Source organism: Osmia lignaria, chromosome 13, assembly GCF_051020975.1.
Source record: "Osmia lignaria lignaria isolate PbOS001 chromosome 13, iyOsmLign1, whole genome shotgun sequence".
NCBI lineage: Eukaryota > Metazoa > Arthropoda > Insecta > Hymenoptera > Megachilidae > Osmia > Osmia lignaria.
In genome coordinates this window covers 3246463-3263242 of record NC_135044.1, presented here as the reverse complement: position 1 = coordinate 3263242, position 16780 = coordinate 3246463, and the positions used below count along the sequence as shown (strand labels likewise).

The 16780-nt window shown below is 39.8% G+C and overlaps 1 protein-coding gene across 1 annotated transcript; it reads right to left on the bottom strand.

The window, feature by feature from the left end:
- Positions 1-2226: 2226 nt before the first annotated feature.
- On the bottom strand, positions 2227-16208 carry LOC117602068 (otoferlin). Its single transcript, XM_076691747.1, is given in 27 exon segments — positions 2227-2774; positions 4027-4127; positions 4391-4563; positions 4628-4863; positions 5097-5284; positions 5522-5652; positions 5750-6075; positions 6336-6465; positions 6528-6672; positions 7261-7388; positions 7390-7519; positions 7586-7815; positions 8271-8487; positions 8596-8865; positions 9003-9164; positions 9237-9371; positions 9576-9692; positions 10486-10815; positions 11146-11460; positions 12026-12213; positions 12634-12802; positions 13296-13498; positions 14039-14228; positions 14304-14472; positions 15372-15525; positions 15593-15734; positions 15819-16208. Coding segments are annotated over 27 exon segments (5025 nt in total). The 5' UTR covers positions 15984-16208; the 3' UTR covers positions 2227-2593.
- Positions 16209-16780: the final 572 nt, after the last annotated feature.

Sequence of the window (16780 nt, the reverse complement as noted above, 5' to 3'; positions counted from 1 at the left end):
GGGCTATCAACGACTCGCTCACTGATAATTCTGTCATAAATCCAGACCGTGGTTCTGTTTGAGGAGGCGAAACGAGGGGGTAGGAAGATTTCTGGTAGAATCGTAGGCGAAATCTCGACGTTATCGCGGAACAGGGGGTGAAACTTTTCATCGGGCCAGGTCATTGGCCGACAATCGGGAGATACTTGGTCGGATAAAGCACGCGATGGCATTAGGAGCGAATTTAGTCGACGTTGCAGCGCATGCATTCTCCGCTTGCATTCGCGTGACTCTCTGGCTCTGTAATAAGTGAATTCGCTCGGTTGGCCCGAAAACTTGGCTGACAAACTCGTGGCAACGGGTGGTGGGCTCGTTCAACCCCGAAGTATGACCGTTTAACGGTACTATTTTCCCCCCAAGAAACCCGGTTTTTCGACAAAACCGCATGCAACTATGGATTCGGTAGCGGGACCGCATGCAGGTTCGCGTGTATTAACTTCTTCGAGCTCGTCCAATCATTGATTCGACGCCGGCCATTTATTCGATCCACCTTGCCCGCTGTTTGAATTTAATACGCACGAGCTTGATGCTCGCCTAATGAGATTCGACTAATCTAGAGACGTTGCTAATTGCTTAACACTAGTGTTTTGTATTTATTTTAGAGATAGATGAATTTTTTGTGTGATTTTAAATGGAGAATGGAATACTCTGAACGCTTTATATTTAGATTTAAAATTCCAGTAAATTTCGCACATTTCTATCTCGTTAGGGAAGACAGGCCTATTGACAGGAATAACGGGGATCTATAGACCTACAGCACATCTGTTTCCCGCGTTTATACGTCAGTTGGACCTGATGGATTCGTCAAGAATGTCGGATAAAAATAATAGAGTACCGTGGCGGAGCAGGCTGTTACTTCTCGATTTTTTATATGTATAGCAAAATTCAAAGACGTATTTCGATGTCATTGGCTCGCGATATCGATAACCAATAATGCTGATTAAAGAGCCGCTCCGAAAGGAAATATAGATACGTAATACACGTTTCATGAAGATATACACTTCCTATCGTTTCTACTACCATAATCGATCAAACTATATACCGTCCAAGAAATTGTCAGAGGGTTGCAAATAAATGAAATATCAACTGTGCGAAACATTTTTCATTATTTCATGGAAATCTAGCCACTTTGTTTCGCATTGCCGCTCGTTGTGCCTCTTTTTCTCAATGTTAATACACCCTTCGTAAAACCTTCCCCCGCGAACGACGGATTTGTTTCAAAGTTAATACGAAAGTTAGGTTTGTCTTCTTGTCTTCTCGTTTCGTCGTCGGAGTTGCGTCTCTATGACAGCAAAGAAGATTAAACTATACTTAGAACCGTTTGCTCGAGTTTAGCCGTAAAAAGGCTTATGTCACGACGTGACAGAGATACAGGGCGGCGCGGAACGTTCCATGGCTTGCTCGTCGATATCGTAAAAGTGACTGGATTCGTTTGAAACGGGTACAGACCCTTCGGTCTAAGAGAAATAAAGATACACCGAAGGTATAAATGTTTTCTAATCGGTACTCTGTGCTCCACTGAAAGGCTAATACCTTCGAAATTAGAAGAGATTTAATCGCCAAAATATGTAAGGGTGAATGCACCCAAGCATCGTTTTATTCGCACTAGAGTTAAGAAAAGTTGAGTTCAATAAACTTTCGACCGAAACGGTTGAGTTATTGATCTTTCCATTGCGTCACGTTACCTCTTTTCCACCTGGTCGCTCGTTTATTGAACTCGCGGTTTCCATCACACGGATCAGCTAAAAGAGAAGAAGCGTTTGCGGTGTCAGAAAGAAACAGAAGCGTTTTCGTTACGATCACGTTCCAGTTTCTTTTATTTCGAAAACGGGATCGCGGGACGAGAAAATTTATGTCGACTGGCGATAACCAGAAGCTTTTGTTATAATCTGATTAATACCGGAGCAGCTAGACGATTCGTATTCGCTAAAAGAGTTTAACGCGATTTGATAAATGGGGCCGATTTTGTCGAGCGATTTAAAAAAAATAAAATGGAACAAAAGCTGTTCGCTTGTGCACACGAAATCACGATAGACGTCCGTGTAGATTTTCAAAGGAAGCATTCGTGTCATTCGAAGCGAATATTTTATTTCACTTGACAGTTTTCAAAAGTTTCTTTTGTTACGAATTCGTAACAATCTCGTTTCAACGTAAACAATACATTTCATTTTACAATGTTAAGCTGTTGTAAACTAAAATAATGAGGTTTCGTTATCGGAGAATTTTTCTTGTCGCTTCGTAATCTACGAAACAATATATATTATTTTATGACCGTACAATCAGAACATTAAATTATACGCTTCTTCGACACCCTTACCGCAATCGTTGGAGAACAGGGTGACCTATTAGTCAGGCTTACAATAAACAGCAGCCGTTAATTGGCGAAATTGGTCGTTAACCAAGCGACTCCATTGCGTTGTCGCGCAATTAACGGTGGCCAAATGGCGTCGGTGTTATCGCGCGAAGTGTTCACAATCGATAAATTCTTCTATGGAACGACCCAATTCTCTTATCTGCGATCATTTTTCATCCCGTCGAACCGTGGCCGTTTTCTTCAAACGCCGACGATACGTTTCACTATGTAGCCAGGGAACGCGTAGATTCCGCACGCGAATAACACCAGCAGCAACACGCATATCAAACAACATATCACTCTCCATTTGTAGTAACGGCAGACCACGAAACGAAAGGCTTTCCACGGATTCCGGAACCAGGAGTACGACGTATCCGGTCGGCTATAAATTAAACGAAATAGGATTCACCTGTCTGTTTTGTTACCGTGAAAAATATTCGTCGATGGTGTTCGAACCAGGATTAGCGAAAACAACGTACATACCGGCTTAATTATGTAATAGTGATTTAACAGTGGTTAATGTGTTTTGCTTTAATTACACCCTCGTTCGAACAACGATTATTCCGTTTGCGGGTCAACGTATTTACGTGGGTGTGAGTGAGTACAAGCAAAATGCTTTGAAATGGATGCACCGAGCTTTGGAGTTAATGAAATTCTTGGAATATTGATGATGAATCACATTTTGCGTTCGATGTTGTTAAATTATAGATAGAAGTAAAACTCTGATAATTATTGCAAACGAATTTCGTGCATTGTGTTCAATTTTATTTTGTTTATTTAACGACCTTAATCGTTTGTACACGGGATAAAATATAAAAAAAATCAAATATGAATATAAAACATAATATTTTATTTTCTGAATTGAAAGAGTTAAAGATTGTTTTATAGTTCATCACGTTCAATATCTGTAAATGAACAACACCGTGCACATCACCGAAAACCAGACACGACTAACATGTGCAACGTGTACGTATCGTTGCACAATGGCACACGGGTTAATTTTATCCTTCGACCTTTCCTTGCTCTGAAAACGTTGAGCATGTAATCTAAGCAGACAATTTGATCATTCAAATATTGCCCGAAAATACGACTGGTACGACGAACAGTTCGAATTAACTCGTCCAGACTCGAACGAAATTATCTGATTATTACCGAAGCTACTCGTAGTTATACAGATTGACGATCAAAATCGGGAATTAATCCATTTAAGCTCGATGGCGAACGATATCCACGCTAATTTCATTTGCGGCGGAATATGGTATCAAGCTACGCCGAGTTCATCCTGTTCGGGTTTTATTTCGATCGCACCACGATAACCTCATGGAGAACGTTGAATAAATAATATTACGCTCTTGAAATATGCACCTGTAAGTCACTTAGAGATAATTGAATTTCGCGATTGATTAGTTGGTTAAAATTCGAAAAACCCCAGACGCGGTAATGAATGAATTGATAAAGAAGATTTAGCGAAACTCAACGTCAGACATTTCCTCCTGAATTAATTAAACTGATTCCATATTTATGGAAGTAAAGGATTAATAGATTGTATGCATATAGAAATGCTTCCATTGTTAGGTCTTTATAGTGCTTTCTCGTTTAATATGCTGACGTAGAGCTTCCTTTAATTAACGTACTTGGGTGGAGGAAGATTTTGGGGTGATTCTCTTCCTTTTCCTGCTGGCTGCTCGTCCGCTTCCTTCGCTCGCAGTACTGATATTTCTAGTTCAACTTTGCCCTGAATAGATACATTTGCATCACGTGAGTCTATTTCAGTGTTTCACGAGCCTTTTTGTGAAGAAAGAAAAGAAATTCTGTTTGAAACGTACAGATGGTACCCGTTCGCGTGGTACCAGACATCATTCTAATTACGATCATAAATTTTTGCTCGAACGAGAAGCTGTTTCTTGAATAATTTGTGAAATCTATTCAATTTAACGTACACAGAGGCTGCAAACAGAAGTTGTCGGAAATTGAATGGAACATTCGTTCAATACTCACCGCCTGAACGTAATTTCCGGTGGCAACGCTAAGAGCAAACGGCCACCAAGCTTTGATCCGGGTCATTTTAAACAAATCGATCGTTGGCAGATTGGGATCGAGCAGTTTCAAAGTGCAGTTCTTCGAATTCGAGCTTCCCCGTGGCATTCTCGCCAAGTCTAACGTTAATGCGCCTAAAATCGATGGACCGTTGGATTCAATGAACATTTAATTAACTTGGAAAGTTTAACCACACACCGAGAAAGTCGTCCGAACTGAAATGGTCGCTGTCCCAAACTTGTAGATTCAATTTACATGGCATCTTCTCCTCGATTTCATTACCGACTAATATGGATGTTTTTCTACGAACGATCATAACGCGTTCACGCTTCGAATACGAGACTCGAAACACGAATCTCCAGTTAAAATTACCCTCTCCGTTTAGGGAACTATAATGGATATCGGTTTTCTGGTAATCGTCGTAGAGGAACCAGCTAGAATTAACCATTAGTAAAGGTGGTTTTAGTTTTGCCAACTGTAAATATTTCATTGGAGGGGGTGTGAATTTTATGTGTGTGCTCTTTCTTGCATTATTAAAGAGTAGAAATGTAAGAAGAAGCTTTTCAAATGTCAAAATTCGTAAGAAATCTTTGAATTCATCCTACAGAATATTCTCGTGGGAGTTAAGGAATAAGACTCTATTTGCCGATGCCATTTTCGTACGTACCCTTTCACGTAAATATCCGAGCACTTTTCCCCCGTAAGAAATTGACTTTCAACGAGTGGCACATCCTCGGTATTCCAAACGATCACGCGAATTTCATATTCCTCCGGTACCGGGGCGGTAATGTCTACCGGTGGCTTCGCTGGAAGTTCGTCGAATTGAAACATGTCGATCCAAAGTTCCAATTTACCCTGAAACATCGATCGAAAACGTGGATCGTGGTTGGAGAACAACCGATAAATATATAGACAACTGAAGGTGCTTTCAACTTAGTCGAAACCGACGATGCAAAATTCCATTTATCATTCTTCTTTGCATATTTTTTGATGGAAATATAGATAGAATCTTGATGCATACAAATGTGCAGTTCCGCGAAAATATTTATCAATTGAAAAATTGCAAATTTCAAGCAAATCATGTTTCGACACCTGCTCGAGACCGTATTTCGCGGTGTTGAAAAGTGGTCGTCTCTCGAGATGCTCAGGCACCAAGGCGCATCCGCAAATAGGAAAATCTTGCCATTGATGAAGCACCCTTAGCGCCATGCGTTCTTCCCTGCCTGAATAAGAGTCATCAATCACCGATAAGGTATAAATAGACCTTGCATCCAGGTGATTTCTCATTCAAGTTCGAACTATTTATTTAAAAAAACGTACTTGTCGCGTCCTGATCCTCGACAAAGGGGAATCTTTTTCGTCCGATTTTCACGTAATCTTTGCCGAACTCCGGCGAGGGAAGATTATTTTTCTTACAGAGTTGTTGAAGTATCTGCGTCGGTTTCTCGCGATCTCTCCATGCGTTATAACCACCGATACTGTAGCTGTTCGATATACCACAGGCAGCACGATGTCTACTATAAAATCGATTCTCCAGATCGATTTTAGTTTCTCCTATCAGATCATCGCTCGAAGTCACGTCGTAATCCCATACTTGTATGGTCAACAGGTAATCCCGAGGAAATGTGGCTTCTATCTCGAACAGTCTGTAAATATTCGGATATTATCAAATTAAAACCACTGGTAATTAAATCTGTTCGATTCTTCCCTCGTAATTTCAGACTGTAATTTATTTAATTCAAAACATTTTAATCACGAAACTTTATATTTCCATGAACAAACTCTCCAAACCTTTTTCTCGTCTCAAAAATACAGATAAGAGGATTACTTTGTAACGCATTTGCAAAATACAGCACTTTCGTATCTGCTAGTAAAAAGCAATAATAATAGAATGAATAATCCGTACCTTCCGAAAGTAGGATTCAGTTGGTTAGCTATGTAGTTCTTCTTATCGTTGATAAAAGTTTTCCCCAGATTGATGCACAAATAAGGATCTGACTTTCTGGTGAGCGGATCGCTAGGCTGCAAATTGATACCTGGAAAGAGAATCGATCCAGCGATCGGTTTCACACGCGTATGAACGCTATGAAACTCTTACCCTTTACCACGTATAACCTAACCAGAAGTCTGATGAGCTCGGGTGGCGGATAATCGTCGCACAAACCATTAACCGCGTTTCTACCGCTTCTCGTTTTGCACGGTAAATTATCCGGATGCGGCCAACGATACACGGCGATGCGTCCCTGTGAAAAAAGGAAGTGTACAATTTTTCATCGAGGAGAGGAAAAAGTAACATGGTTTTAAAAAACGAACATGTAGTGGGTCGGAAAAAGCATTAAGAGCGTTCATCGTGGCAATTGGAGGGAAATTATTTGGCCTGCCAGGAGATGCGCGGAGATTCTATTTTCTCGAATGGAGAGAAGACTGTCTTTGCGTTACAATAGCGACGTTTAATTGTTTGGAAAGCGGACGCTAGCTTCCTGGCTGTCTGCCAGATGACAGCAACTCGTTGAATAAAGTTTGAAATTAGGAAGGATTCAGAGTTATTTCGAATGTAGTTAACTTTGTTCCGAGCGTTCCTTTTAAGCGACGGATGCACTTCAATGGGGGGGGATTTTTGTTGGACGTGGGATCGTTAGGGAGCTGATAATTACTGTCTCGCTGATAAATTGAAGATACAAAGGATGCTTCGTTTCTATAGAAATTTATTTTCTTACCGATTACCGCAATCATCGGATTTATGCTATTTTCATAGCTGTTCCAATTTCGCAAACATTCATATTACCCGAGTAACAAAATTATTCTCTGGAAACGACAAGTTGATGGCAAACCTTGAATTTCCCAACATAATTGTCTCTATCGTAAGCAGGATCTCCGCTCTTCTTCCCACGCCAAAGCTCGAACGTTCTCAGACGATCCTGAAAGCCTGCAAACTCTGGTTGCATCTCCAGTTCACCGTCGTACACCTGTTTCCCGTCCAATGAGAGACAGCTGAGCTGGTGAAAATTCTCTAAAGCGTCGTACCTTGAACGTCGCCGGGAGCTCGCGATCCTCCCGAATAAAGATGCCTAACTGTCTGCTTTTCTCCTTCTGCAAACGTTTCGTTTCGCTTACATGTTCCGGAACAGTTTTCCTCTATTACATGCTTCTTCCTACCTCTACAGAAGCATAATATTTGCTCCACCAATCGAGCGACTCGTCTTCATTCTCCGAATGCGATTGAAATTTTTCTTTCTTTCTCTTCTTCTTTCTACAAAGTAGTAATTCTTTCAGGGATCTTAAAACTTTACGAAATTTTGACGACTCGTCGTTTGCGGTCATTTTCTTGTAGGGGATCAATTCTTGGTTCTCGTCCTTTGATAGGTGATAGTCGATCGGTAATCGTTCTTGAAAAATGAAAATTGCTTTTGTGGTGAGGAAAACCGAGTCTACGCGTAACATCTTAATCGATGAATTCATTATTATGATTATAAGATCATAATAGAGCGTCAATCGTCAGAAAAATTCATCGATAAATCAACGCCTGTTAATTTTAGCCCAGATTCTAAACCATACAGGAAGGCTAGCACATAAGTACGTGTTTTTCGGTCGTTAAAAAATGTTTATATCAAACCGAAACTGATATACGAACTTTAATTACCAAACTTCACGGTTACACGCTGAATGAAACCGTATTTTCCATGGCGTTATTAACTCTTAAACGAGGCACTTGAAACATTCGTGGAACGTTCGTTTTTGTGCGAAATAGTAGTTCGTGAGAATGAAATAAAATAATTGTTAAACCGGTCGAAATATAATCTTCGAATGAAAAATCAGAAATGAAATCTACGTTGAGACTTACCTATCGCAGCGGACTGTTTCTTCGATCGTCGGCACTTCATGATCGATTTCGACTCGTATATCTGCTCGTCGTAATGCTCCTCGGTTATTAATTGCTCCAGGAACACATGGATGCTCGGCACGATGCAAATCCCAGCGTATTTGAAACATCCAAATCCTCGCGAGTCGTACGCTTTTATTGTGATTGAAGGATAATAGATATCGAGCTCCGGCATGTCCTTTATATTCGGTCGCAACGAAAAAAACTTGATAAAACATTCTATTGCCTTCAACTTTTTATTTCCCTGCAAAGTTTTTTCAAAAGTTTCAAGAAAAATAATCATTACCAAGCTGACAATGATGTGGGGCTCTTCGAAGTTATCGAATTTCTTAGCATTTTCCATCACTTCCGATTTTACATTCACTCCTGCGCAATCTATAATAATCCGAGGTTTCATAACCGGCCAATAATAAATCTTCTTCATGTCACGTACACCCCAAAATATAACTTCCAGTCTGTAGTTCGCCATTTTTGGCCTGATATCCGTTGGTATGTTGTAAATAACATCCTGTTCCGAGGAGTCCATTGACCTATCTACCGATTCATCGTCTTCTACCTACAATAACGACGACAAAGAAATGTAGAAAGTCAGAATTAATCTGCGCAGAAGATGTCAGATTGATTCTAGTTAAGGTGAGGGACGTAAAAGGCTGTTTTCCGAGAGGAAATATTGATCAGTATCGCCTGTCTCACCTCTATGAGCTCGAATGCAGCGAGCACTGAGCCGCTGCAATCCCTTTGCGATTTAAATTTGTACCACTCGAGTTTCGGAGGGAAATCAGGCGGCGAGTAAGTTTCCTCCGCGAGTTTGACTAATGGGATGGCTATGCATCTTCCGCAGAACTCCTTGTTGCCCTGTCAATTTTAGAATCGCGAACGTTTTCAGGGCGATACGTTAATCCACTTTTCGGAAATCTCGTTACTCACGCATATGTCCTGATCAAAAGTCTGCAAAACCACCCTGGGAGGATTTAATTTAATATGCTCTTTTGTTCCGTGCACGGTCCTCGGTGGCAGTATTAATGTTTGATCCCAGAACGGATCGAGAGTTTGTTTAACAACCTGAAATATTTTTTTAGAAATGTACAAATAAATGATTGTTCATTCAGTCAGAGATTACGATTTGGAAGATAATCATTGATAAGGTAATTTGTTTGTCTCGTTATTTTTAAAACGTTCCATGCAGAAAAGGAAAGAAGAAGTTCTAGTAGCTAGTTGCAGCACTTGTTGGTGATCGAAGGTGAATTATCGACATATGATGCTTACCCTGGTCGTGGCCGTGTAACCGTGAAACGCGACGCGTACCAGCGGATCCAATAAGCCGGATGCATCCATCCCAGGATCAAAGCGACCTTGGAATATGTGAGCTCGTAATCGAAATGCCTGCAACGCAAGATATCGTGTTCTCGACAAACTGACACCGTTTCGTTTCAAGTACTTTGTCCAGGATTACTCTGATCTCTGTATCTCTGGATACTTCCATTCTGGGTTACTAATGTTAGCCCGATTGTTCGAGTTAGCTAGATCATTAGACTTGATTAGACTTGGATAGGTCGTTAACATTGAACTGGTCGATTAGAAGGTCAATACTATTGCAATTGCTATTATTGGCTTTAATAACCCTAGTTTAGGATCTTAACGTTGGAGTTGCTGATCAAAGGATCAGTGCTATTGACAGGGCAGGTTCCGATGTAATTATAATTCAATATTATTGAATTAATTAAAATAACTTAGTTTCATTTCTCGTGACGAAATTCCCAAATTGCAAAATTAATGTTAAATGAAACGACGACTGAGAATGGTACGCGTTTAATTGCATTTAGGAAGGTGTGTTCGCTCAGGGACTACTTTGCCATAGTTTCAAATTACGTTTCGCATTAATGTTATCATAAACACGCGTTTGTTTTTCTTCGAATTCCAATCCCAGGTGAATGTTAATATAATTAACTATTTGAAACCACGAATTTCTATATGGTTTACGAAAAATCTATAAAGAATATCCAATGCCAGGTTCAGTTCGCATTCAAACATCAGAAGTACCTGACTAGTTAAAGAAAAAAAATCCCCGGAAAAATACACCCTCGTTTCTGCCCTGTATCTCTCGAATGCGTGTTAATTAAAGTCGAGTATCTCGACCTTGCCCCGAAATTTCAGCAGTAGTGGAAATTGTCGTTACCGTGGATCGAGTGTACTCGAAATATTTCGGGAACGAGTCGACGTAACTTTCGTGGTCCACCTCGTATCCTGGGGGGATCGACGACCAACATGCACCGATGTATTTCGCGTTGCCAAGCCATAGAAATGTTTCCAGTTTGCAGGCTACGTAATCTGCCTCATCTTCGTCCCACGGATTCCTCATGAACACGTCCACTTTCCTGCCACACTTGTTCCCTCTCTCCGTCTCCTGTTCTGAATAAATGATCTCCTCTGGCGAGAATCTGGCGTACGCCACTCGCTTCGAGCCGGCTATCATCCAAATGAAAACGTCTGGCAGACTGTGCTGAGGCTGGTAAATTTGTAAAAGCTCTGTATAACAGTTGAAGAGATAGACACGTGCAAAGATTGATGTATGTTCGCGATCAAATCAGACTACCTAGGAAAAATAACGATTTAAAGGAAGCAAGAAATCTGCGAAAATAAATGTAAACTTAAAGCACAGCGTTATTTAATTTTTTCTTGCTTCATAAATGTTAAAATGAAAAACTTCTGGAAGTTAGTGAAATTTGAAGGAAACTTGAATCATAATTAAGTCAAAAGTTGGATCGTTTAGCCTGTAATTTTTTATCTATTATTGAGAGAGAAAAAAAGAACGCAAAGTTGGTTAAATTCGACTTACGTCTTCCTGAATCTTCTTCAGTTTCTTGAGGTACTGGTACGCGTGCGACATCGCGATCCTCGTGTAACGATTGTTCGGAAGCTCTCCGTTGATCTTGATCCTCATCAGGATATCCTCGATCTCTTTACGGCAGAGATTCACGCGATGTCGATCGAGCTTCGTGGTGCCACCCTGGTCGCCGTACCGTTCCGTGTCCAACGTATGCAAATAACGGATGCAATGATTCTCCAGGGTACGAATCGTTTCGTTGTACAGTTTATAAACGTCCGGTTGTTCCAATGTTACCAAACCATCCAGTCTCTCCAACTTCTGTTCCTGTCGACGTTCTACTTTGAGCAAGAAACTCTCTTATTTCCTTGCGCTCGGTGAAAATTCACGAGTTTGCAGGATCTATGAAATATTTCTTCGAAATTGGTGAAAGTTAAGCTGGTCCGTGTAACGATTTCGCGTTAACGACCGGCTTGGAATTTTAACGCGTCATTTATCGAATTTCCGACGAGTTCTTGGCTAGCTGATGTAGACGAGTTTGCGCGCCGTGAAATGTCTGTTTAAATTTTAAATACTGCAACCAGCCGCCTCGGGATGAAGTTGGAAACATTGGATCGCCGGAAATTGTTAACTCCGATGAGTTTTAGATTGCAAATAACATTTTACGTTGAAGCGAATTTATGTTTATGAGGTATAAAATGCTATTGCTAGAGAAATTAACAAAATACGATGTTAAACGTTAAATTTTTGATTGTGCACCTTCGAAGGAAGTTTAGAACGTTTGTTTCGGAACTTTTCAACTCTCAATACGAAATAGCATTTGAAGTAGCAAGGCCTGTTTTCCAAGCCACTCGATATTGCAATTGGTAAACGCGAAATTGGTTGAACTTACAAGAAATTCAACGATGAAAGCCAAACTGTTACTATTGTGCATCCTCCACTCGAGATTGGGCCACCAAGATCTGACGTACAAGCACGGCTTTCTCGAGCCAAGAGGCAGATAATTATATTTGCCATCCAGGGACCCTGTAGTTCGTGACACGGTCTCGCTGTCGAACTCTGCTATCGTTCTGTTTCCAGCTGAAAATTAATCGCGTGTTAATTAGGGTAACCGCCTACTCCGTGAACTTTGTTAACCCTTTGAACTCGTGTGCTTATTTCCAATTGTCACAGATTCACGTTCATTGTACGCTCGCGATCAAATTGAGCTTTCTTAGGGAAAATGGAGATATAGGGGCAACAGGAATTTTCAAAATTTTATTTTTCTGATCTTCCTCCTACTTCACGAGTTAGGAAGCCTGATTCAATCACGAGTATACAGGTGATGAAATTTATTAGAAGCCAATCAATACGATACAAATGATCACCAGTGCAAAGTGTTAACAAGCGATCGACAATTGGAGGCTAGTTTGAGAGGAAGTTCAAGTGGAAGTAGGGGTTCCGAAATTTTCGACTACTTGAATGGAATTGTTAAGGATGGTATCCAGGAGAATCCAATACCGTCGTTATTGTCGTCGAAGCGTTGGCTGTGCGAGAATTGTCTATTACCGGCGTTCCCAAGGCTAACCTCGAAGCTTATTGATTTCCATGAAAATCTTCGCCGATCGATCATACTCGCATCGTAGAGAACAGCGACCAGGTAATATTCCTCTGTTCTCCATAAGCTTTTCTTTGAAAAAAAAAAAAGAATCATTAGGCGGTATTAATGGTCGTGGGATCGATCCGAGGGTTGGGTTCGCTTGTTCCTTGACCAAAGGGGCGGAGATTTGACCCCTTTCTTTAGTGTTCAACGTTTAATAAGTTTCACTCGGCGATTTTAGCGAACTTAAGAAATTTCTCATATAAAAGTTTCATTTCGACAAAATTTCAAAAATTAAAAAGTATCCGAAAGCGAAAGTAAAAAAAAATAGAATCCAGGGTACCTCGATGTTATATTAAAATAAATCGTCAAACGAATTTCAGATTTCTAATAAAAATCGTTCGAACGAAATGGTCGAATATAAAACGAAAAACACCTCTGAAATTTTATCATAACTCAGATTTTCTCTCGTGCAATAAATTTCATCTACAAACGCAGTGGCACATGGGAAATTGTCAAAACGATAAAGGCAATCGTGCAACGAATTGATGTTCAAAAAGGAAATTGATCGCGATAGACGTACCTCGATGATGGGAGGGGTAGGCTCTGTTTCGGCGCTGATTCCGGACGACGCTTCTGGGTCATCCATTTCAGTTTTTAGCGAGAGAAGAAGTCTACCGCGATAAAATGGCAGGCTTGTGGAACACTTGCCGAAACAGCTGTTCTTCTCCGATGATCCAATACCGTAAAAATGAAGGAACGATGGTCCGTAAGTTGGCAGGAAACCTGAAGGAATTGATGTAATACGTCAGAATATCTTACACCTTACATCCTACATCAGTTTCGTGGTCTTTTAGTTTTCTTTATCGTTTAACCAAAATAATTCTTACTATAAATTGCTAACAAAATCGAATCTCAATATTTGAGGATCAGAATGATGATCCTTTGATAATATTGAACTGGGAATATAAAAGAATGTATATTCTTCGCTTTACGTGAAGGGGGTAGCTCGAAGCGATCATAGAACGGAGGAAAAAGAAGATAAATCGGATTCGATAGGATCGAATCAACGTTACACAACGTTAGTTGCATTAAACACGGACGAGCTGTAGAGGAAATAATTTAAAGTCTAAATAGAACGGAACAAACAAGGCTGGTTAATCAACGTTTCGTTTGCAGCTGCCTGTTTGAGTTTCAGTTTACCAACCGTGTTTCTATCTTTTAATTTATCCTGTCCTTTCATATTTTTTTTATCTGCAATTTCGCCGCACTTTCGGTACATTTTCGTTCCTTCTTTTATTATTAGCAATGCTGGGTAGAAATTACCGTATTCCCCAGAATTTGATAGGTGGCTGAGATTCAAAATGCAGGAAGCCACGACGCAGGTTCGACAACTGTTGACACGATGCTTGATGGCGATTCTGACGCGTTGACAGAGGGATGGAAACATTTCTCTGAATGTTATTTTCTCGTTGAATCTCGGCTCATAAGTTTGCCAGGCCTCGCTGGTCCATCCCTGCGATAATTAGTCATTCATCCCGACTCTCGATCATCGAGGGTTAAAAATTTCTTTCTTTTTTTTTCAACTTACTTTCATTCCCGCGAACGAAATCTGCACGTACGGATTAATATTTTGGAAGTCGTTTTTCACGCAGACGCTGCTCATGTCCGGTAAACCATCAGCCCGATAAATGGAAAAAATATAGCGAGCTCGTTGCCGGAACGGCATAGATTCACCGCCGATCGGCAACAAGAGATTCCTGTAATTGGTCGAATCTCGATTAATCGAGCGGTTCGCTCGCAATTTCGCCGGGTACCGAATCGATTTAGCCCGACACGCGCCACGAGCACCATGTGTTAGCATTAAAATGGATACCGGAAATCTACCTACGTTATTACCCTTCAACTAAGGACGCAATATGTATGTAGATGAACGGTTACGCGACGGTAGTACCTCGAAGATTAAAGACGAACGCTGCGGTTCGCGGATTCTGATGCGACCAACGACGAGTTTCGATGAATTATTCTTAGAGACATTAGTTTGGTACTCGTAAAGAGACCCTCGGGTAATGCTATCTTGCGATCAAAGTTAACTGCCGCGTGATTATTCAATTTTCTATGCTGATCTTCTGATTCAACTCGAATTTTCCAAAGTTTGATGCGAAAGTTAAAACGAAGTTGCCAGTCTTTGAAACAACGTTCAGTAATAATAATTAGTGTCATTTTTGTTGATAGATCGATAAATTTATTTTAAACGCGAATCTTCTGCAGCTATTTAATATTTAGGAAATGACTTTGTGACAGATTTTTTCGAAGGAAATAGCGCATAAGTATTTATTTAATGAACCACTAACTGAATTTCTTAAAATAAATTTATGAGAGTCTCTGATAATTCTACAGTTTTATATTAAATATTGAACATCGGAGTTAAAATAGAAGTTGAATTTGATAAATATTTTCTAAGAGTTTGATGGGAATGATTATTCTTCGAATATCGGATTAATTCTGGCTCGACTGATGTAGAGGTAGATTTTAATCGAGTTTGCAAGGATTTATAACTAGCTTGTCAAGTGCTTATATCGATCTCGAAGACAGAGAGTATAATTTAAGCGTTATACCGAAAGTTCTTAACGGTCTACTTCTATATTTTAGATATTACCCTTCGATGTCATCCTCACCCTCCGTGTCAGGATGTACTCTCAGCTTCTCCCCTTTCACGTTAATTGCTATATTGCATTTAACGTAACCTTTTGGCCCTGCTGCTAGATCCTTTGGATTCGTCAACATCGCCCATTTATGGTAATATTGACGATCTATTGAAAACCATTAGCAGATTTGAGAATCAAAGAGGAATGTTAAACATTGACGACCCCTAATTACCTGGCTGCTCCCACACGAGCGCTACTTCAAAACTTGTGCTGCCATGAAATTTCAGCCGTACGAAATGCTTTAAATATACAGCTATCACGATTTTCGTGCTCAAAAGTTCTTCCAAATTGCAGAATAAATCAAACACATAGTACTGAAAATTAGGGTTACGATTATTTGAATTGGAAGTGGAGAATTTATAAAATTTTCAATTAGAATAATTATTCTATAACGTTACTTCTTTATAAATTGGTGCATCAGTTCTTTGTCGAATCATGGTTTTTCTTTTTCGATTGCCCACTTTAATCACAATAGTAGGGTTTGCATTTTGGGGTAAATGTTTTGCCCCCAGGATAGTTATGCAAACTTGATAAGTGCTTGGCCGAAATTTCCTGGGACCCATCGTGTTACGATAGGCTCGATGGCTTATATTTAATGCACTACGCTTTTGTGCGACGTGTTGCCCGCTTGTTCGACAAAATTCTCGAGGTTATCGGTCTATAATTAATTAATCGTCGTTTGATTACTCGATTAATTCATAATCGATAAACAGCTACGAATATATATTCATAGGATGTAATTTTTATTTAATAATAATAATCGTCTCATTAGTTACAATGATTTCTTGAAAGTAATCTAATTTACACTGAAACTTCCAGTGATATTTTCGTGATTATTATTAAAAATACACGTTTGTTTATAACTTTATGTGCGCGTTTTGAAAATAATATCAGTAGCGCCGTCTAGTATTTTACTGGAAGACTAACGATACATGCAGTTCCATTTCTTCTTTTCTTTTTTTTCTAAAAGTATAATGCAATTTAAATAATACCAACTCGCATCGTAAAAGCGTTAAATAAAATTGGTTGCAAACTTTGCATTTTGAAAACGTGTAACAATGTTGGCTACATCGTATTCTGTTTTGCCCGCGTCGGAAATTCAGGATGCTGCTCTAAAGAGAACTATTTTAGCTGCCTCGGGACACGAAGAAAATCAATTAATCGATTAAATATAATGTTCCTGAATTCTATTGTGTTCGAAAAGTCAGGTACTATAGGAAAAATAAGGAAAATTTATTTTTGAATGCTTTATTTTTATCAGTAAAGACTAAAAATCACTCATTTTCCAGAAGAAGAGATTCCTCTGTTGGATTAATTTCATCGCATTCCGTTAGATAGAGGTAGCAGTACTTTTCTCAAA